Source organism: Balaenoptera musculus, chromosome 7 (genome assembly GCF_009873245.2).
Source record: "Balaenoptera musculus isolate JJ_BM4_2016_0621 chromosome 7, mBalMus1.pri.v3, whole genome shotgun sequence".
Lineage (NCBI taxonomy): Eukaryota > Metazoa > Chordata > Mammalia > Artiodactyla > Balaenopteridae > Balaenoptera > Balaenoptera musculus.
In genome coordinates this window covers 78129284-78149337 of record NC_045791.1, presented here as the reverse complement: position 1 = coordinate 78149337, position 20054 = coordinate 78129284, and the positions used below count along the sequence as shown (strand labels likewise).

Below are 20054 nucleotides of genomic sequence, written 5' to 3'. Positions count from 1 at the left end.
GATTCTCAACCACTGCGCCACCAGGGAAGCCCCCGCTGGGACTTTTGAGAAAGACCCTTGCTCCACGTGGACGCTACCTGGAGAGCTTCTCTTTTCTTCCGGACAGTGTGGGGATGGACATGACTCTTAGGAGGCAGCTATTTGCCACCATTCTGAACACAGTGTCAGCCTAAGGAGGAAGGGAGAGCTGAGATAACCAGGAGAAAGGAGCTAGAGTCCTGATGCATTTGGACCCAAGGCATACTTTGATACTGGGCTTTTCAGCCACTAAACCAATACATTTGCTTTATTGTTTAAACGAGGCTAAGGTTTATATTACTTGCAACGAAGGTTTCCAAACTACCATGTTGTGTCTAAGATGATCGGGGTGCACATCCATCTATATGTGTGTAACGTACTGGCAGGGCCATTGTTTTTTCCAAAAGGTTACCCGTCCCGAGAGAAACAGTATTGTACAGAGCTCTGTGCCACAACTTCTAGTCTCTAAAGTTTTCTTGAAAGTACTACCTAGTACACTGGATGATAAAGTGGGCATAAATTAAAAAGAAGAAAAACAAGCCAGGTGTCAAATGCAGCATATTTTAATTTGTTTCAAATAAAGCAATATATGTATATATATTTTTTTCAGAAAAACACCAGATGTTAAACTCTAGAAAAGCGCATGTGTCTTCAGCAGATCATGTTTGTCTGATCAATAAGAACTTTGTTTTCAACATTAACTCTCTAAAGACGATCAATGGACTGACATCACTGCTACAACATAGGTTGCTACTGAGCCTCTGATCTTTAGCCACATCTTGATTTTCCTAACAAATGAGTAAATACCGCCTGGCTAAAATGCTGCAATGTCTGGATGAGAAAAAGCGCCAACAGATCAAGCAAAGCCATGAAAGTTATGAAGCAAGCTAGAGCTGATTACTAGAATTAGTAAAAATGATTAAGAGAGGATGACACAGCCGTACAGGGTTTGTATATTCGGATTGACTCTCTTTTGGCAGCGAATTGGGTCAGCACCTCGGGCAGGGAACCGAAACTGAATGAAAACAGCTTTTTTTTTTTTTTTTCTCTCCTAGCTCAGGCCACCAACGTCACAGCTGGGACGGAGAGAACCGCGGCATCTGTGGAAACTTCTATTCTCGTGGGGCAGAGATTGCACTGTGAAACCCTGGAGACGTTTCCCCGGAAAGGCCTGGCCTCCGAGTTGTCTGCAGCGTGCTGCCTTCGTCGGGGCTTTTCCGGATGGGCTGCGGCCTCGGGGGTCTTGGTTCCCAAAGAGGCCTCTTGGTTTTTGGCGCCGCCTTTGTTTTTGGGACGGAAGCCGTTGTGTGGCTGTCTTCTGTGTTCATGGCGGTTGTTGCCCTTCCCCATCGGATCCGCTTCGTTACCACTGCCCTGGGGCTTCGCAGACCCATTTAGCCTGTTGTTGTGATACTGCGGATTAAATCTTCGTCTTTGGCTAGAAGACCCATTCTACCAAAAAAAAAAAAAAAAAAAGAGGTAAGTATTAGATTCCAACAAACCTCAGATGACATCAGTAGACATCAGGGAAACCAAATCTCGAGGTCACAGGTAAGCTTTTTTACACCCCAGAAGAATGTGACAACATGCAAATGAGGTCAAGCTGCTAGAATCCTCGAGCTTAAAAGAACAGTGGACTGTCTTGTAAATGGAACTCCAAGAAAATAAAATCACTGATGTTAAAAGAGAGGTTACAGAAGTGTAAGAGAGACAATTCCAGAACCAGGCCAAATAAACCCCATAAAGTATGCCTGAAATAAAACAGAATGAAATGTAACACAGAGGCAGGGAAACGATGATTCTCTACCATAAACATTTCTGGGACATTCTCTATAGACTATGTATACGAATTCTCATGACATATATGAAGAAAAACATAAAATTCTGTTTGTCATTTTTCGTCTCTGAAGCAGCTTTTCTATTTCAAAACAAATACCATAGTTCAGAAATCTTATCTTGGGTAAATACAGGGATGGGGTGTCTCTGGTAGATCTTGGTGAGATGTAGAGGTGATGTGTATTTTCAAAGAGATAATTAGTTCTTTTTCTAAACTTTTTGCAGTTCTCAGCTAATGAATTTTGAAGCATCAGACTGCAAAACTGGCAACCCTCAACAAATCAGCAACAAAGAACATAAATGGATAAGTAAAAAGGAAGCAGTGGGTTAGCCTGTGTGTTTTCATACAAGGGAAAGATTTCTGAACTCCTTGAGGTCAATAACAGCCAACAGGTATGTAGTGCTTAAGTGTGCCAGGCACCAAACGAGGCACTTGACCTTGTGCCACCTCATCTGTCATTGCCACCACCTTTTAAGAGAGCTTCTATGATGCGCTTCATTTTATCAATGAAGATAAGGAGTTTAAGGGACTTGCCCAAGGTCTACAGTTAGAAAGTGGTGGAGCCATTCCCACTTCACATATTCCCTCCAGACAAGATTCATAAGCAGGTTGTTACATGAACACAGACCTTTTTTTGAAAATCAAACCTCTGTTACTAAAATGTGTAATTTTTTGAGTTACAAATATATCAAGTTCTTAATTTGTGCATTGTGACTGGACGGTATTGGTTTAGGGCAGACGGGCCCCTAGTAACTCAGGGCCCAGGGCAAGAGTACAAAGGCAGAGGCCCATGTACCATGTGTCTGAATATTGTCTCTTCCTACCTCTGGCTCCATCCCACATCGTGAGGGGCCGTGCCCACAGGAATGTGGACACTCCAGCCTGCTCACCTAAGCGGCGTCTCCACCTCCACAAATAATCGCCCTTTGGACCTAGGGGTGTGCAAACTGGTAGTGTGGTCAGCTCGGCCCTCAAGGTGACGCATCCAGGGAAGTAGTCCAAACAGACTCTGAGAGTAGGCTTGGGGCTATCTGGGAATGGAATTCCAGGATCTCGAGTATTTGGAGCACTTTCCAGAAGGGAGAGTGTAGATTCTGGGTAGTCACATCTTGGTAGGGAGGGCCGTGGGCCCCAGCCATGGCTGGGGTAGGGCCACGAGGGTTTACGCTAAAGCACAGGACCCAGCACAAGGGCCCTTCTCAGGCTCAGATATATGTTTAAGGTTAAACAGGCCATCACCTGAAATGCTTTGCTGAAAATGATGAAACAGTGAACTGAAGAAGTATCTATGTGGACAGCATTTAATCTGGCCCCCTTTGCTTTTAAAAAAATTGTGACAGAGAAATTCAGACTTAATTTTAGCAGGGGGTTTAATAACAAGCAAAGAAAAAAAGCTATGAAGCTGTATTTAGACAAGTGAAACAGATTTGATTATGATTTTGAATCTATGACTGTATGAAATACTCCTTGTCCAAGTGCTATTTTAAAGTTCATGAAGCCATCTGGGGCCAGAGAAATGCCTGTCAGAGTCACTAATGAGAATTCTAAAAGACCAAGACCACAAAATCCAACAGGGCACTTGTTAGAAAACCAGCATTTTGGAATGCTTAAAAAAAAAAAAGTCTCTTTATTCAAGCTCTCTTTCTGAGAGCTCATGAAAAATGTCTTTATAGCATTCCCAGCTTCTGAATCACCAAATCCCATTTCTTGGTCATTCTCTAATGATAAGGAGGAAATCACTTCTCAGGGATATAGTGGAGAAGCAGAAGGAGAGAAGACTGTCCTTTGGATACTTCTATTTTAAAGGGTCATAGTAGATAAGAATTAATAATGTCATTTTGAAATGTATTCTCTTTACTGAAAGCCCAAGAGAAGAAAGAGCAGTTTGAACTAACTTTGGCCTCTTACAGAAAAACTAGACATAAATGGGAGTTAAAGGATCATAAAAAACATGCTGGGGCTTCCCTGGTGGCGCAGTGGTTGAGAGTCTGCCTGCCAATGCAGGGGACACGGGTTCGAGCCCTGGTCTGGGAAGATCCCACATGCCGCGGAGCAACGAGGCCCGTGAGCCACAACTACTGAGCCTGCGCGTCTGGAGCCTGTGCTCCGCAACAAGAGAGGCCGCGATAGTGAGAGGCCCGCGCACCGCGATGAAGAGTGGCCCCGGCTCGCTGCAACTGGAGAAAGCCCTCGCACAGAAATGAAGACCCAACACAGCCATAAATAAATAAATAAATAAATAAATAAATAAATAAATAAAAATTAAAAACAAAAAACAAGCTGGATTTCTTCTCACTAATGGTGTCAGTGGCCAGGTTCTGAATCTTGTTCCCATGTCTGTGTGAGTCCCTTCCACATGCGGGCCAGTTACGAGGACCTGGGTGGCACTCAAGGCATGAGAAGCACCGGCTCATTTAGGTGGACTCTTTGCTGATGCTGTCAGGTGTGTGAAGACCACTTCCTCCACAGGGGACAGCGCCTATGAAATGGGGACCGGATGGACCGGGGGAGCTCTGGGAGGCCGGACAGGCAGATAGATGGAGGCTCTGGAGGTCGGGGTGCTGCTGGGGGCGGGCGGAGCCTGGGTGTGACCAGTGGTGGCTGTTTTCTTCCTCTGCAAGCGAGTGGTTTCTTGCCCAGGCAATGCACTAGGGTCTGCGGGACTCCTGGAAGCAGGGCAAGGTGGCATCCCTGGAGCAGTTTACCTGCTTATTAGCCGGCACAGCCTGGTGAGAGCTGTCAGCGGTGCTGGGAAGGTTGCTCGCCATTTTGGGGTTTGCTGCTTTACCCTCGGAGGGCTTGTTGTGATTGGATGATTTTCTGGTAAAGTTACTCTGTTTCCCAGAGGTGGTCGCGTGAGCGTTCAGCAGTGGCAGCAGGGAGCTGCAGGGAGTTCTTGAGGAATAGTTGTTCTTTGGATGTGTAACTGCAACAAGAAAGCACTTGGTGTTAGGGGCCGTGCCTCAGTAACCCATTAGAAGATGGAGAAGTTGGCAGGAGCTTCATAAAAACATTAAGTTTTTGGTTTTTTTTTTTTTGGAAAGGTATCGTTTGAAAAAGCACCTAGGTGCTTGGAGACCACCAGATGTCTTCTGTGAGAATCACTGAATAGCATAATCATTCAGGTTGGGAGACATTTGTAGGAAATGAGACAGATCTGAGCACCTCTAATATTATGCCTTAGGTCAAGAACCACCAAGGGAAGAGGGATAATGAAACCCCGAAGTGCCCTCTCAGCCCTGTCCACAAAGGTACTCTGCCTCTTGGGTTCCCCATTACCAAACCTGTTCTTGCCGTTCTTGTCATATCCCTAGACCAGCTGGTGTTGCAGAGATGCAGAAAAACCTAGAGGTACACGGACACTTGGCTGGTCAGAGCCACAATATTTTGAGAGCTTCAGAATGGGGTGATGCCAGGTGTCAGGAATTTTGTCACCCCGGGGTGGTATATATCCCCTGATCTTACGGCCAGGCCTGCCGGCCCAAAAGATGCCCCAAAGCATCTTCTATATTCCATTAGAGTTACATTATCTGGCCTTTTATCAACTCCATTTTCTACAGCCCCACTGCAAATCTGCAACAATTCCAGTGCTAAAGTCCACACAGGCTAATCAGACAGATCCCCGGCAGGGCTCGGACAGGTCTGTTCAATTTTTATTATCACCCTTCCCGCTGGTTTTGAAAGGGGTGGTTTTTGATGGGATGTTTCTGTGTGGTTATGCTGAATCAGGGCTGGAGGGAATCAACTGAAGGATATAATCATGACTTTCCTCTCATAGTTCACCAGAATTTGACTGCCAGTCTGGACAGCAAGACCTCTGAATCTTAAAAAATTGTCACCAGTTTTTAAAAGCAATTTTCTCTGCTACCTGTGTTGGATCAGACTTAATCCTAGCATTCTTCCTGAGGGTTTGGAGTGTGAGTAGGGATCACAGAACATTAGAAATGGAAAGGACAGGGATGTATCTCTAGTCCCTTCATTTTACAGGTAAGGTGTGATGGCACGTCGGGGACTGTCCAAACATGACGAGGGGATTTTAGTGGCTCTTTGCTAACTAGATTCACTTTCATAGGGGTCATTACTATTTCCAGTTCAGTAGCTGTGGGCTTTCCATGTGCTCTCAACAAAGCTGAGAAGAAAAGGGCCTTTCAAGGACTCTTGTCTCCAACAAGGGAGGCTGGCTTCCCATGTGGACACCTGGGATTTGGTAAGGGATGGTTCCTCCCACTAGATGGCACTGGAGTGCTCTGGAGGAGAGCAGGTGACGCTGCACCGCCCTCCCCTCCTCAGATGGTGGCAGAATCACTTGGCATCAGGGTCTTGCCCATTATCAGGCTGGAGTGGAAACTAGGATGGGCAGTTAAATTTCCAACTGTGAATCAGATAGTCTGGGTTTTTAGAGATGAGGCAAAATCTGGGGATGGAGAATGGCAAGTGGGGTAGATTCATAAGGGAGGGAGTGTACAGAAAAAAAATAATTTAAAAGAAATGCAGTCAAAAATTCAGATAATTGCCAAAGATATGTGAGCAAGGATGCTCACAGCAGTGTTATTTTAATGGTGAAAAACTGGAAGCAACCTAAATGTCCACAATCAAGGGACTGATTATGCCAATTATATTTAAATAAATTACGGGTTAAATATATTGACATGGAAAAATGTCAGCCCTATATTGTGAAATGATAAAAGCAAATTCTCTTACTATATATATGGTATAGTATAGTAAATGATGTAGTATAATTAAGTATACTATATAATTTACACAGTAGATTATATGTGCATAAAAAGTGTGATGGAGCCACAAAAGTAATGTCATGTTCTATTTTATATAGTTTGTAATTTTTAGACCAAGCTTATATTTTTTATACTCAGAAAAAAATGCAATTTCCACTTTGAAAAAAAAAAAAGTGAAGCCAAATCTCAATTTTTCAGCTCACTACGAGGCGGTAGATATTCCATGTCCTTCACCAGTCGTTCCTTCCTCCTTGTGGCATCCTTGAAGCCACTTTAGTGCTCATTCCCACCTCCCCTGGTGGGTGGGCTGGAGCAGGGGAAAAAGGACCAGCCAATTTTGTTGCATGTTAACTGCTCTAATTAAGGGAGAGGCTCAGTCAGGCACTGCTGGGCAGCGTGTGTGACACACACACACACACGCACACACACACACGCACGCGTGCACACACACACACACACACACACACACACACGACAGCTGGGCCCTTCACGACAGTAGCCCATTGTTCTCAGACTCGTTAGGGAGACTCCTATAACTCCTGTTACTCCTGTAACAGGTCTCTATAGAACCAGGCTGTTTGAAATCAGAGAGGCAGTTGATCTGGCAGTGCTTAAGAAAAGTGTGCAAAAGGTATAAACTAGTTGACCTGTTCTGTTCCGCTTAATAAATCCTGGGGATTTACTGATGGGCAGTGGCATTTGAAGACTCGAAGTTCAGATGTTGACATTTTTAGCGACTTGTGTCATGACCTTAGATCATTAAATCTCTTTAGACCTCACTTCAGCCCCCCTGGGGGACCGCACACCTGACATTTCTGATATCAACTCCAAATAGCACCAGGCTTATGCACACAGAATTATTTAGCAAGTATGCAAAACTCACTTTCTCCACAGAGCATGATTTGGGCCTTTAGCTGTTCAATGTCACAGGAGAACCGGGCAGCTTTCCCAAGCTCTTCATCATATTTGCGCTCGCTGACAAAGTGCTGTAGGGAAGAGACAGGAGCCCCATGATTACAGAGATGACTGAGGCACGCTGCTGACCCATTCTCTGCTCTCCCGCCACCACTGATGACGTGAAAGCATCCCCAGGTGGGGAAGCATGCCAGCTCTGTTCTGTCACTGGGAGGCTCTGTTAAAGCAGGCTTGGTTTTGACCTGCCTGGAGCACGATCACCTTCTTCTGGGAAACACGTGTGGGTCCTGTCTGTACAGGCAAAATGTGTGTCTGGACTCATCTACTTAAACCTTTTAGCACCCCACGCCCTCCTTCTAGCACTTTCTGTCCTATTGTAAGTTACGGGATTGCCTTCTGGCAGTCTTCCTAATCTGGCCAATGGCCTCCTAAGGTATCACTCCTCATGAGAAAGCATGTCATCCTTCCTAGACGTCCGTCTCCATTTTAATAGGGTACCAGGAAGTCCAAAAAGCCTTCAGTATCGTTAACTAGAAACCATTATCTTGAATGGTAGAACTTCAAGTGCTGTTAAAGGAAGTGGGAAAGAGATTATTATGCAGTTCATTTAAAATTAAGATCTATGGGTAGATGACAGAGTGAGCAATACAGAAATAACTATGAGTCAGTCCCTCTGTGATCTACCAGGGAGTTTACCACATGGCAAGAGAGACAGATACCACAAAATACAATATAACGTAGAATGTAGTAGGTGCTTTAGGAATATGAAAGCGGAAGAAATTATTTCCTACTGAGGGGAATGGGTAAAGAGTTATGTAAGAGGAAGCATTTGATCTGGAACATTAAAAAAATATTGAACACTTACCAGACATGGACCAAATTCTTAACAGATAATCTCATTTTCATCTGATCACATTATTATGAAGTCAGTACTATGATTAACTGTAATTTACAAAGGGGGAATCGAGGTTCTAAGAATCTAAGAGAATATGTAATTTATCCAAGGTTGCAAGAGCAGGACTGTTGCACTCCAAAGCCTGTGCTATCAACCATTTTACGAAGAGTGGGATTTTGCTAGGTAGAAGTGAAACTTGGAAGATGAGTGGATTTCAGTAGACCAGGAAGCTGGCAACTTCATATTTATCAAAACAAGTGTGTGTTTGTTTGTTTTGCTTTCCAGGATGTTTTTCTGGGTATCAAGATGGGTTCTGCCAACCAGCCCCATTCTCCATTCTAATCTCCTTTGGGACCAGGGAACATCTGTGACATCAGAAGTGCATCTGTGTCCACAAGATGAAGGGTTTTGTTCTACTGAAACTAATTAGCACTGGCCATAATAAATATATACTGGAGTCCAGTGGTGGATTTTAGTTTGAAGGGAAGAGGAGACCATAGTGGGGGAGACCAGACCTGCTCTAGTAACTCTGGTCTCAGGGTGAATGACCAGGCTGGAGGGAGACAGTGGATGCAGAAAGACTAGTCAGAAGGCCACTGCAATTGACTGGCTGGAGGCAACAAAGACCAGGAGAGCAGGTGAGAAGGGAAAGACCTCTAGAACTTCTCAGGACCTTCAGGGGAAGTCCTCATCCCCACGGGGCTCTCTTTTATGCCTAACCACAATGGAGGGGACCAAAGTCACTTGCCACTTTCTACCATACCCAACCAGTGTTATGCTGGGATGAGCAGACAATCCTACTTATAAAGCTAGCAACAAATATGACTTCAAAGTACGCTAGTTCCTTAGAAGTCGGTCAGAAGCTGGAGTGCGTGTGCATGTGTGTATGTTTAGTGTAGTGTATTGGGGAAAATGAGGAAAAGGGAAAATTTATAAACTGTAACTTCCTATTTTGTTGTAGATACTTGTTTTTGCCTTTTTGGTAACAATTTCTCCTTCTGGTAACTGTACCCCAATGCAGTTTCCAAGATTCACAGCGTTGGTGGGTCTTTCAATCAAGACCTCTCTTGGCCAAATGGTGGATGTGACCCAAGTGGAGGCCAATCAGAATCTCTCTGTTTGGGATTTGAATCCAGTGGGGTGGCCCAAGGGGTGATGACCTCTGGAGGTCACTCACTCTGATGGTGCCCTGAAGAGTGTCTGGTAATTACTGCTGCCAACATTTCTGCCCAATTATAACCTGGCGTCTTCAGAGCATACTCTGCTTTGGTGAGCTACCCTCATATCCTTTCCAATTCTCCTTGTTCTTGAGGTTAGCCAGGGTCAGCTTCTGTTGCGTGCAACTGAAGAAATCCACTAAATACGTATTTGTATGTGGTATTCTTAATAAAAGGGCAAGTAAGCTAGAAAAGGATATAGGAACGAAGTCTCCACATATTGTACATTCTTTAGAATCCCTACTGTTATACTAAGTTCATACTTAGTGTGTGTTCACATGTGTGTGTGTTTATATACATATGCATAAATTACATATGGTGAAAATAATGTCCCCCTTCCCAGCTATAATTTACGGTTGAATACATTTTATTTGGGTCAGTTCCACTGGCTAAAAAAAATAGCTTGTCCCTCTCCTCTGTAATGATATAGCCCTTCAACACATAGTATACTTAAATATAGTGATTAGGTGGTTCTTTAACCCTTCTGTATTCTCGATTTCAACCCTGTGAAAGACAGCTGGGTGTCTGATGTTAGGTCCTCAGAGAGCAGCGCTCTAAGGATGCAGAACAAACATAAAGGGGATCAGAACTCTGGCTCAGGGTTCAGGCTGTGATATTTTAGAACTGACCTTAATTTCTGCCCTGAGTTCGGCCAGCTGCATCTCTGCCATCTGACTGGCTAGATCAGTAAGTCTCTTTAGTTCTTCTGCTTTCTTTTGACGAGCAGTCAGGATTTCCACTGCCAGATAAGAAGGAATAATACATTAAGGCCAAAGATGTAAACATATTAAACGACCTAATTTCTTGGATCAGTTCTCTCTCCGCAGACTGATCGCTTCGTTGGGCCGTGGCTGTTTTCTGAGTTGGTCACTGAGGTGGGTTGGCCCTTGGTGCTCATCACCAACCACTCATTTCCTTATGTCTTTATCCACCAAGCCCCAAACCAAACACGGTCCTTTCTGAGTCACTGTACACCCACAATCTTCTTCATTTTCCCCACTGGCATCTGATCTCACTCACTTAGTTTGGACTTTTAGATTTGTGCATTACTCAGAGCAACTATCTCCAAGAAGAAAAAAAAAACATTAAAATCCTATCTGAATGATATTGCAAAGACACTGAGTCCACTAAGCAAAAACCATTATTCTGTATGTGCTGTACTATTAAATTCTAACAACATCAGACCCTCTGAACTTTAACACATATTCATTTAGGGCAACTAGCTGTGTTATTGAAAGGTGACATAAAAGTTTTCCTTTATTAGCTTTTTGTGAGCTAAAAAATGCCTGCTTTTGCTACTCTGCAGATATGTTTCCATTTTGCAACCAGAGAGAAGTTGTAGACCAGAGTTTTTGTTATAAGTGTCTACAATGGAAAAATTTCAAGGGTGAGTCAAAGCTTGCTTAAGCTGAATTCGTGTGCACTCTTTAGCATCTGCACATGCAGCGAAGTCACAAGGGAATTCTCGGCATCACATTTCACACACCTGTCAGATGAACTACTAAAGGTTCAAGTAGATGTAGGAGCCCACAGGTTAATTTGTGTGTGTGTGTGTGTGTGTGTGTGTTTCCCAAAAGACCATGGAGCTCAAAGGCAATGAATACAAATACATTGGGTGAGATTTAACCAAGAAGTTTGATTTTATAATAGATAAGATTTGTAGTTCTCTCATTCCAGTCACATATGAATTGCCTTCATTTCTTTTGGACAAAGATTTTGAGTTATAACAAAAGAAAAGTCCATCTAACTAATACGATATGCACATGGAATTCACATTCCATTCTTGGCTGAACAAGGGTCAACTGCTTTATTAGACCAGATTCACAGCACAATGCCCAAACAAGGTGCTTTCTGATTTTAAGAGTTCTTAATTTATAAATGTCAAAAATAGTCGCTTCAAAAGCCCCAAAAGAAGTTCAGCATCAATCAAGAGTTAAGATTTCCTGCAAACCATAAGCCATTCCTCAGACAGGATGAGAAATATCTTTCTGTGCTGATACCAATGTTGAGATGTCAATAAAATAACTAATCTATAACTCATAAAGCCTAACCATCTGCCAAACTACTCTAATCATGCTTTGATTATTTACCGGGACGCCCCTGCCTCCCATTTACAATTCCAGGTAGCTGGGCAGAGACTGAATTGTGCCTGGTAGCATTTCAGAGTACAGAGAAGCTAGTGAAAAACTTGTCCTGATGATGGGAGGGAAAGGAATTTTCATCTGAACATAGAAAATGTATTACTGAGTGATGTCCCAGGTTACCCAGTCAGACCAGAGGTCACATAAAGGTGGCCAGCTATCACTTTCAGTGACAGGGTACATATATTTTGTGTGGTCCACACATTACTTTTACAAATAATCACCCACACTTGAAAGTTAAGTGATTCCATTCAAAAGCCGGATTTCTGGTTACTCTTAAAATATTGTTACTTCTGGCTACAGCAGGCATCTCTAGTCCTGGCAAAAACTGCACATTTAATTCTTTGTGTCCAGGATACCTAGGGCCTGGTACACAGTGGGTGCCCAATATGTTTGCTGAATGAAGGATTCCAGCGAATGGATCAACGCATTACTTAAAAGGAATATGCAAAGAATGAATCAATGCATTACTGAAAAGGAATATGCAAAGAAAGGCAGAAGTTCCTTTTCTACAGGGGCCACTTGAGAATATCTAGGAGTCATACCTTTGACTGATTATTTATTTCCCATTATAATTCAATATATGGATGGGACTAAAGCCTGGAGAATGAGAACATGATTCTCGAGTAGGAAGATGAGATGAGGTACTTTCCTCTTGCAAAGTAAGATAAATAAGAATTCTGAGGGCCCGGCTTTGATGAGCAGCTAATCAAGGGGTCAACAGACCCTGAGTGATACATGGATAAACAGATCTGACTTTTCTTAACAGATCATTTGTGGGACTGGTGACAATTAGGGGTAATTGTTCTTTTTGATTAAGTAGAACTTGGGCATTCATACCAAACAAAAGATTTTGTAGAAACAGATATAAATGGGCCCTAAAATAGAAATGCAGGTGCAAGATCACCAATAAATTCTGAGTTTACAATCATGCAAATGTGCATGGGAATGAATACTTTGCATCAGCAAGTGTTGGGATGAGTTTTACATATAGTCTCATTAACATTTCAAAGACTTTCATTATGAAAAAGTCCTAAAACTTGAGATCAAAAGCCAATATTCTCTGGGGGGAAGCCAACATTTTCACCTCAGAAACATCAATCACAGAAACAGAAAGCAAAACCAAAACAGATCAGTTCCTAAAATTCATTGATCCTATAATTTAAAATAGAATAGTAAGTATGTTTTGAAAGCACCATCCTTTTGGAAATTTGTAGAGGGAGACAGTCCCATATGGCTTTAGATTTTCACTGCATTCAACACTCGATTAGTATTATTTATGTAGTTTTATAAACAGTATCTGGTATGCTGAAATCCATTCGCTCAGTAGGATTTATAATTTCCTTCAAGTTTCTGGAACACATTAGAAGCTTGCTCTTATTACTTGAACCATGGAAAATTTTAGGGCTTCTCGAATAATATGTCTTAGCAGAGGGTATACCTGAAATCCTGGGGGGTGGGGGGCCAGGAGCTGGGGCCCAAGTACCTCTTCAAGCACAAAGGTTCTTTAAAATCCTTTTAATTCCTTAAAAATTCTTGTGAATTTTGCATTTTACTTCATAATAGATCTATGTTCCTGTTAGTATAAAGTAATGTTTTTTTCCCACCTCTAGTAAATTTGACACTCCGAGAACACACCTGTCTAGGCCTCCCATTCCCTGGGCAGGCAAAGTTTGAGATCATAGCACGACAGCATCCTTACTTTCTTCATCTATAAAATGTAATAATCATATACCCCTCACAGGGTTATTGTGGAACAGAATGAAATAACCTATGTGAACTGTTTAGAATAGTACCCTAAAAAACCCTAACTACAAATACTATTATTTTTTTAAAATTAAAAAAAAAATTTATATATTTTATTTATTTTATTTTTGGCTGCACTGGGTCTTCGTTGCTGCGTGCGGGCCTTCTCTAGTTGCGACGAGCGGGGGCTACTCTTCCTTGCAGTGTGCGGGCTTCTCATCGTGGTGGCTTCTCTCGTTGTGGAGCACGGGCTCTAGGTGTGTGGGCTTCAGTAGTTGTGGCACGTGGACTCAGTAGTTGTGGCTCCCGGGCTCTAGAGCGCAGGCTCAGTAGTCGTGGCGCACAGACTTAGTTGCTCCGCGGCAGGTGGGATCTTCCCAGACCAGGGCTCGAACCCATGTCCCCCTGCATTGGCAGGTGGATTCTTAACCACTGCACCACCAGGGAAGCCCACAAATACTATTATTAAAGTGAGATATATTTATCTAGAATATACCTCCCTCTTGTTGCAATTACGTTCACGTTCACTAATATTGGATCCCACAGCCTGTAGATACTGAATTAATTACAATAATTCTTTTAAGAAATACAATGAAGTACCCACAATCTTCTCAGCTTTGTGTTAGGTGCCATGAGGGATATAGGAGCTTATGTTATAATTGGGGAAATATGGTTTATATCATGTGCAGGAAATGGAAAACGTGGAAAATACTATTGAGACCATAGATAAGGAAGCTCAAAATGGTGGTTGTAAAGACAGTTCAGCACTTTGTGGGGAGAAATTCAATGGTTCTTTCTATCGATGGAGAAGACTTATGGTTGACATAGGTGTGTCACCTGAGAGAGGCTGCATAACCCCTCTGACCTCTGTTTTCTGAGGGGTTGGACTAACCTCTCTACTCAGATGAGCTTTTCCCTTTTTATACACACCGTGTCAGGCACTGTGCTAATAAGTATTTGATATAGACACTCTTCTTATGCCCTCTTTGCTGATTAGGAACCTGACTTTGAGAAATTCACAAAATAGTTCAATGTCACACAGCCAGTAAATGGGTGGAACCTGGATTTGATTTCATTTCTGTTCACCTCCAAGGTAAGCAAATTGGTTTCCCCAGGGCACTGGGCAGTTCTAAACCAGGACCAATTCCTGAAGTTAGGGGAACCCTGTCAACCAAGCTAGCCGTTTCAGCTAGCCTGAAAGCTCCATGAGTGCAGGTCCCAGATTTATCTGTTTGCTGGTTTGTCCCTCTCTCTGCCAGTGCTTAGCACATAAGGAAGCACACAGTCAATGTTTACGGATTGAATGAGTTTTAAAAATGGGGATGCTCTCCAGAGATGCCCAAATTCCACAGGTCTTGGGACTGAATACTACTGTCCCAAGAAGGAAGAATGAGCACTTGAAATCTGAGGCCCTCTGTTAACCTCTGAGAAAGTGATGTGCTAGTAACTTTCTATTTGGTGCTAAAGAAACATTTGTGTTTGTGTTGGCTGTTAACATTTTTATCATTAGGATATGAAACTGAAAAGGGAAAATAAGCTGTACCTGAGAAACAGGGAAGATCCCAAGTCATGGGGTAATCTACTGCTACTGAAGAAATCAACAAATTTCAATAAAATAAAATAATTTCACAGTCAAAGGGATTGTGTTAACCATCTAAATATTCCACAGCTTAACCCTGGATCACATTTAGTTTTATTTAATAAAACCTGCTGTATTTTAGATTCTAAAACATTGTTTAAAATTATTTGGAAAAATTGTCTAACAAAAATAATGATAGGGCTTCCTTGGTGGAGCAGTGGTTGAGAGTCTGCCTGCTAATGCAGGGGACACGGGTTCGCGCCCTGGCCTGGGAAGATCCCACATGCCACGGAGCAACTAGGCCCGTGAGCCACAACTACTGAGCCTGCGCGTCTGGAGCCTGTGCTCTGCAACAAGAGAGGCCACAACAGTGAGAGGCCCGCGCACCGCGATGAAGAGTAGCCCCCGCTTGCCACAACTACAGGAAGCCCTAGCACAGAAACGAAGACCCAACATAGTAATCAATCAATCAATCAATAAATCTTTAAAAAAAAAAAAAATAATGATAGCTATTTTCCACAAAATAACTACTGAATTTATGGCCAAGGGCCAGGCAAGAACAATATTAAAAGAATGAAGAATCTGGTCTGATCCTTCACCGATAAAAAGGAAAGCACTGAAGTCAAAAGTAAAGGAATTTAGCTGAAACCTGGCTGGGGGTGCAGACTGCCATTTATCCAATTTATGAGATAAGATTTGGGTAAGGATGAAGAACTTAAAATGCCTAGGAGATACGGATTGTAAAACTAAATCCCAGCTGAAAAATATGCTCTTAGGGAAAAAAAAAGAAAAAAAAAAAAAAAGGTCTTAGGGCTCCCATTAACATAGCAAATGAGTTTAAAAATAAAAGAGGAATCAGCATGTACACTTGCGTTGAATCTGACTGAGCAATCGTGTCTCAGTTGAAATTTCCAACCCATGAACCTCAGCCTATGTGAGATGGCAAATCCACCCTAATGGCTGTTGGGTAACGTTACAGCAGTGGAAAGGTTTAGAAATAGGTATAAAAATAGTAAAATAAATCAAACCCAGAGTACTAATATTTTGTGTTAAATTCAGAAGAAGTTTTGCAATGATCAAGATTGTCTGCGTGTGTTCATTATTTAAATAGAGAGTATTCTGTATATTACGCAAGCTCACTTGTGATTTCAAACACGTAACTGGTTTTCTTCTGAGGTGTTAAGTTGGCAGGTGTTAGTGAATTTGGCAGAGTTTGTAAACAGAATTGGAGTGTTTTAAGAGAACTTCATTTAGTACATCTCTAAGTTTGAATTATTAATCTTATAAGAGTTGCTTAAGAGCTTGGAATACTTTGCTGGTTAGGTTTGTGAGTTTGCCTTGTCAGGTATCCGAAGTGCTTGAAAAAGATAAGATATATTAAATTTACAAATGTAATTCAAAATGTTAAGGGGAATTGAAGTAACTTTCAAATAGAACACATTTTTTCGGGGAACTTAATTTGGTAAACTTGAGTTAGTTGAAAGAACAAGTGAAAAGGATTGTATAAGTAGTATAGCAAGATTTGTAAGTTGCGAAGGCATAAAAACTTATGTTTTAAAATTTAATACTACATTCAATGTCATTTTAAACCCAATTAACTATAAGTAGTCCTCTATAGGCACAAAAGTCTCCCTGGACTTTAAATAAACTCAACTGGCACCTATTCTTTGCTGCATGCCTATTCTGCCCTCCGCTCAGTGGGTGCTACTACTCCATCCTTTTGGACCCCACTCAGAATCTATATCACTGTCAATCTGACCTATGGATTACTTCTGATTGGGAGGCTCCTAATCAAACAACCATGTGTCTACTTACTGGCTTCTTCTTTAACTTTATCCATTTCTGCCATTAATGAAACTTCTTTGTCAATGATGCTGGGGGAAAAAAACAAAAACAAAAGCAAAGAATGCTTAATCAAAGATAAACTTTTAATAAGCACTGGAAGTAAAAGAAAAATTATTTTCATTAAACAAAATACAAGATTACCATAAATATTTCTATGTTACATTGCCAGCAGCAGACTCTGCCTTTCCAAAAATGAGGCAACATGGAAGGGATGCTCTCAGTGTTACATAGTGACATCTGCTGATTAAATCATTGTCAGCAAATCTAAAAAAAAAAGGCTTTTCAGACTTTCAGAATTGCACTGCTTTGAATTTCAATTTGGGAGTATTTTTGCCCTATGAATTTTTGAAGTTCCAAAACAATGTAATAAGTATTTAAAAGGTGGCACCCAGGTTATCAAGGCCTGTAATTCTCAAATGTCTCTGTGCTTCACTCTCCCAGATTTGGGCTGGGAGGGAGAGAGGTGGGCCCAATGCTGATGCAGAGGGTCCTAGGACCCACTTTGAGAAATATGGTTCTGGGTCAATCCATCCACATGCTCTATAATGAGTCTATGCCTTCTCATTCCCCCAAATAAGCCTTTCAAGGTTAACTTTTTTCCCATTATATTTAATATATTTTTGGTTAGTCCTTTGAAAAGGTATTACCTGCAAAAGTAATAATTTTCTGTCCAAAAGTTCATTTCTCTCCCATCCTGACTCCTTGCTCCCCTTCCAGAATCAACACATAATCACAAATCCCTTATGTATCCTTTCACAGATTTTTATGTGTAAATAAGCACAGATGCCAGATTTTTAAAATTTTGATTTCAACCATAGTATTTCCATATAGGTATCTCAAAGATAAGGACTTTTGGGGAATATAACCATAGTATTACTATAATACCTAAAAAACATGAACAATAATTTAATGTTATCAGATATCTACTCAATATTCAAAATTTCCTAATTGCCCCATACATTTTTTTTAAACAGTTTGTTTGAACCAGGATCTAAATAAGGTCTGCTCGTGACAATTTGTTGACTGTCTCTTAAATCTGTTTTAATCTATACATTCCCTCCCATCTCTCTTTCTTCTTTTTCCTCCCTTGCAATTCCTTTGTTAAAGAAACCAGGTCCTGTAGAGTTGTCCAAGGTCTGAATTTTGCGACTCCACGGCCATGGTATTATTTAACCCATTCCTTTATATTTTCTATAAATTTGTTATGAGATACAGAAATTTGATTAAATTCAGATTTGTTTTTTATTTCAGGAGAAATTATGTTATGTACTTCCATCAGCAGACACATGACAGGACACACTTATAAATACTCCTCCTGAAAAAAAATTAAACCTGAAGGTACTCAACTTTATACATCTCAAAACACATGTACAGGAAATACAAAGAACATCTCTATTTTTCATGATATTAGCAGCTATGGTGATCACTGCCTAGATCAAGAGGGTTTGAGAAATGAGGATATTCAGATTCTCTCACTCCTTGGTTTATTTACTGAAAACTTCCATAAAAAGAAATTTTCCTTTATCAACTATTTGGTTATCATGAAGTACAGTTTGCATAGGCAGGGTAAATGCTTGGTTCTCTCTTTTTATTTATCAGTTTTCAAAACGATAGTTGGTTCCTCCAAAAGTAACCAATGAGATTTTTTTTTTGCTTGTTTGTATAGTTTAATTGTGAACTCATATTTAATGTGCTTCAATACACTGCAATTATTATCCTTAAAACATCCTTATTTATTACTACTCAGATTGTTCCAACAGATGTACATTTTTTTCTCCATCAGATGTATTCTTAAAATTTAAAGTGTGTTGAAAATCTATTTCCCCTTAAAAGGAAATATTTTGTAGTGTTTGTCAAGGTACGAAGTGGCTCCTGGGTGTATCTCTAGGAGTTTGGGCCTCCTCATCCAAATGATGTAACCTAAACGCTTGGAGAGTAAGGACTATGTGCTGAAGAGCTTGGCTCTTTCCAACCAGGAAATCCTAATGGAAAGAGCTGACGTGAACAAGGGACGGCAAATTCTCCAGAACTGGGCTCGAAGCCTAATCCATCAAGCAGAGACATCAGCTCTGCCCATGACGCATGTGGCTTTAGGTCACTGGCTATAACCACTTCGGTGTAACTGGCACATCAAGAGAATTGTACCTTATTTATTGACATTAAACACATATGATGTCAGTGTGTTTTAAACACAGGAAATACACGATACAGAAAGGTGTACAGCGAGAAGGAAGTCTTTATCCAAACTCTGTCCCAGTTTACTCAGTCCCCCTCCCTGGAGGTCTCCACTGTCACCAGCTTCTTGCGTTTTTTTCCAGAGATCATCTATTCATAAACCAGCATATATTCATTAATTGTACAAAACGCTGAGTTAAGTCAATAGGCTTGTGCTCCTGTGATTATGAGGTATACTTAGCTTTCCTGTCAAGTTCACAAACGTAGCCGCAAGCGATTGGAGAGGGCAGTTCTATGTTAGTTTAGAAAAACAAGTCTAATGGATAAGCTGGTGGGGAGATAAGGTGAGAACCTAGAGATTTGGAGTCAGGAGCCCAAATTATAACAACACGGCTAAGCTATTCTGCCTGAGAAAAATGTTTTGAATTTTTATTCCCTATAGAAAAGGAGGTGAAAAGAGAGAGAGTCAGCCAGAAGGCTGGGAGCCGTGTAGGGTGAAGAGGCTGGGAGAAATCACCAGTAGTGGGGTGAGCAAAGGAGCTTCCAGAAGCGGGAGGGCCACATATGCTACTGTGAGGTGTCCGCTGTCAGGCGTGTGATGTTGAGCCTTGCCTGGGACGTCCAGACCCTCACCACGCTTGGTGTGGACGGTCTGAATGTGTGTGGGTGCGCACACAGACACACACACACAGGGAGTGGCTGGGTTTCACGTCTGGGTCAGTGCAGGGCTGAGGAATGGGAAGAGCAACGGCCTGAAGGCAGAGTGAGCATGAGAATGCTGGGCGTCACCTGCCTCCCTGAACTGGCACAAATCTTAGAGAGGTCTTTTGACTTCCAGCGGACATGAAACGGGAGTCCAAGGGGCTGGGACTCCGCTGACTTATGGGCTACAGGTCAGGTGAGACTTGCTCCATTCTCTTAATCAACGGAGTGAAGCCGGGTTGCACAAGTGT

The 20054-nt window shown here is 41.9% G+C and overlaps 1 protein-coding gene across 6 annotated transcripts in view; it reads right to left on the bottom strand.

Annotated features, from left to right (window-relative positions):
- Nucleotides 1-565: 565 nt before the first annotated feature.
- The window catches only part of SPATS2L (spermatogenesis associated serine rich 2 like), a 167899-nt gene continuing 148410 nt past the window's right edge, over nucleotides 566-20054 (bottom strand). For 5 of the 6 annotated variants that reach the window (XM_036856993.1, XM_036856996.1, XM_036856992.1 and 2 more), the window contains 5 exons: nucleotides 16897-16955; nucleotides 10245-10354; nucleotides 7472-7574; nucleotides 4561-4781; nucleotides 566-1470 (listed from right to left, as the gene is read on the bottom strand). In XM_036856993.1, the coding sequence (XP_036712888.1) occupies nucleotides 1075-1470; nucleotides 4561-4781; nucleotides 7472-7574; nucleotides 10245-10354; nucleotides 16897-16955 (889 nt within the window). In that variant the 3' untranslated portion in view covers nucleotides 566-1074. The remainder of the gene's footprint in view (nucleotides 1471-4560; nucleotides 4782-7471; nucleotides 7575-10244; nucleotides 10355-16896; nucleotides 16956-20054) is intronic. The other variant, XM_036856995.1, reaches the window with a different exon arrangement.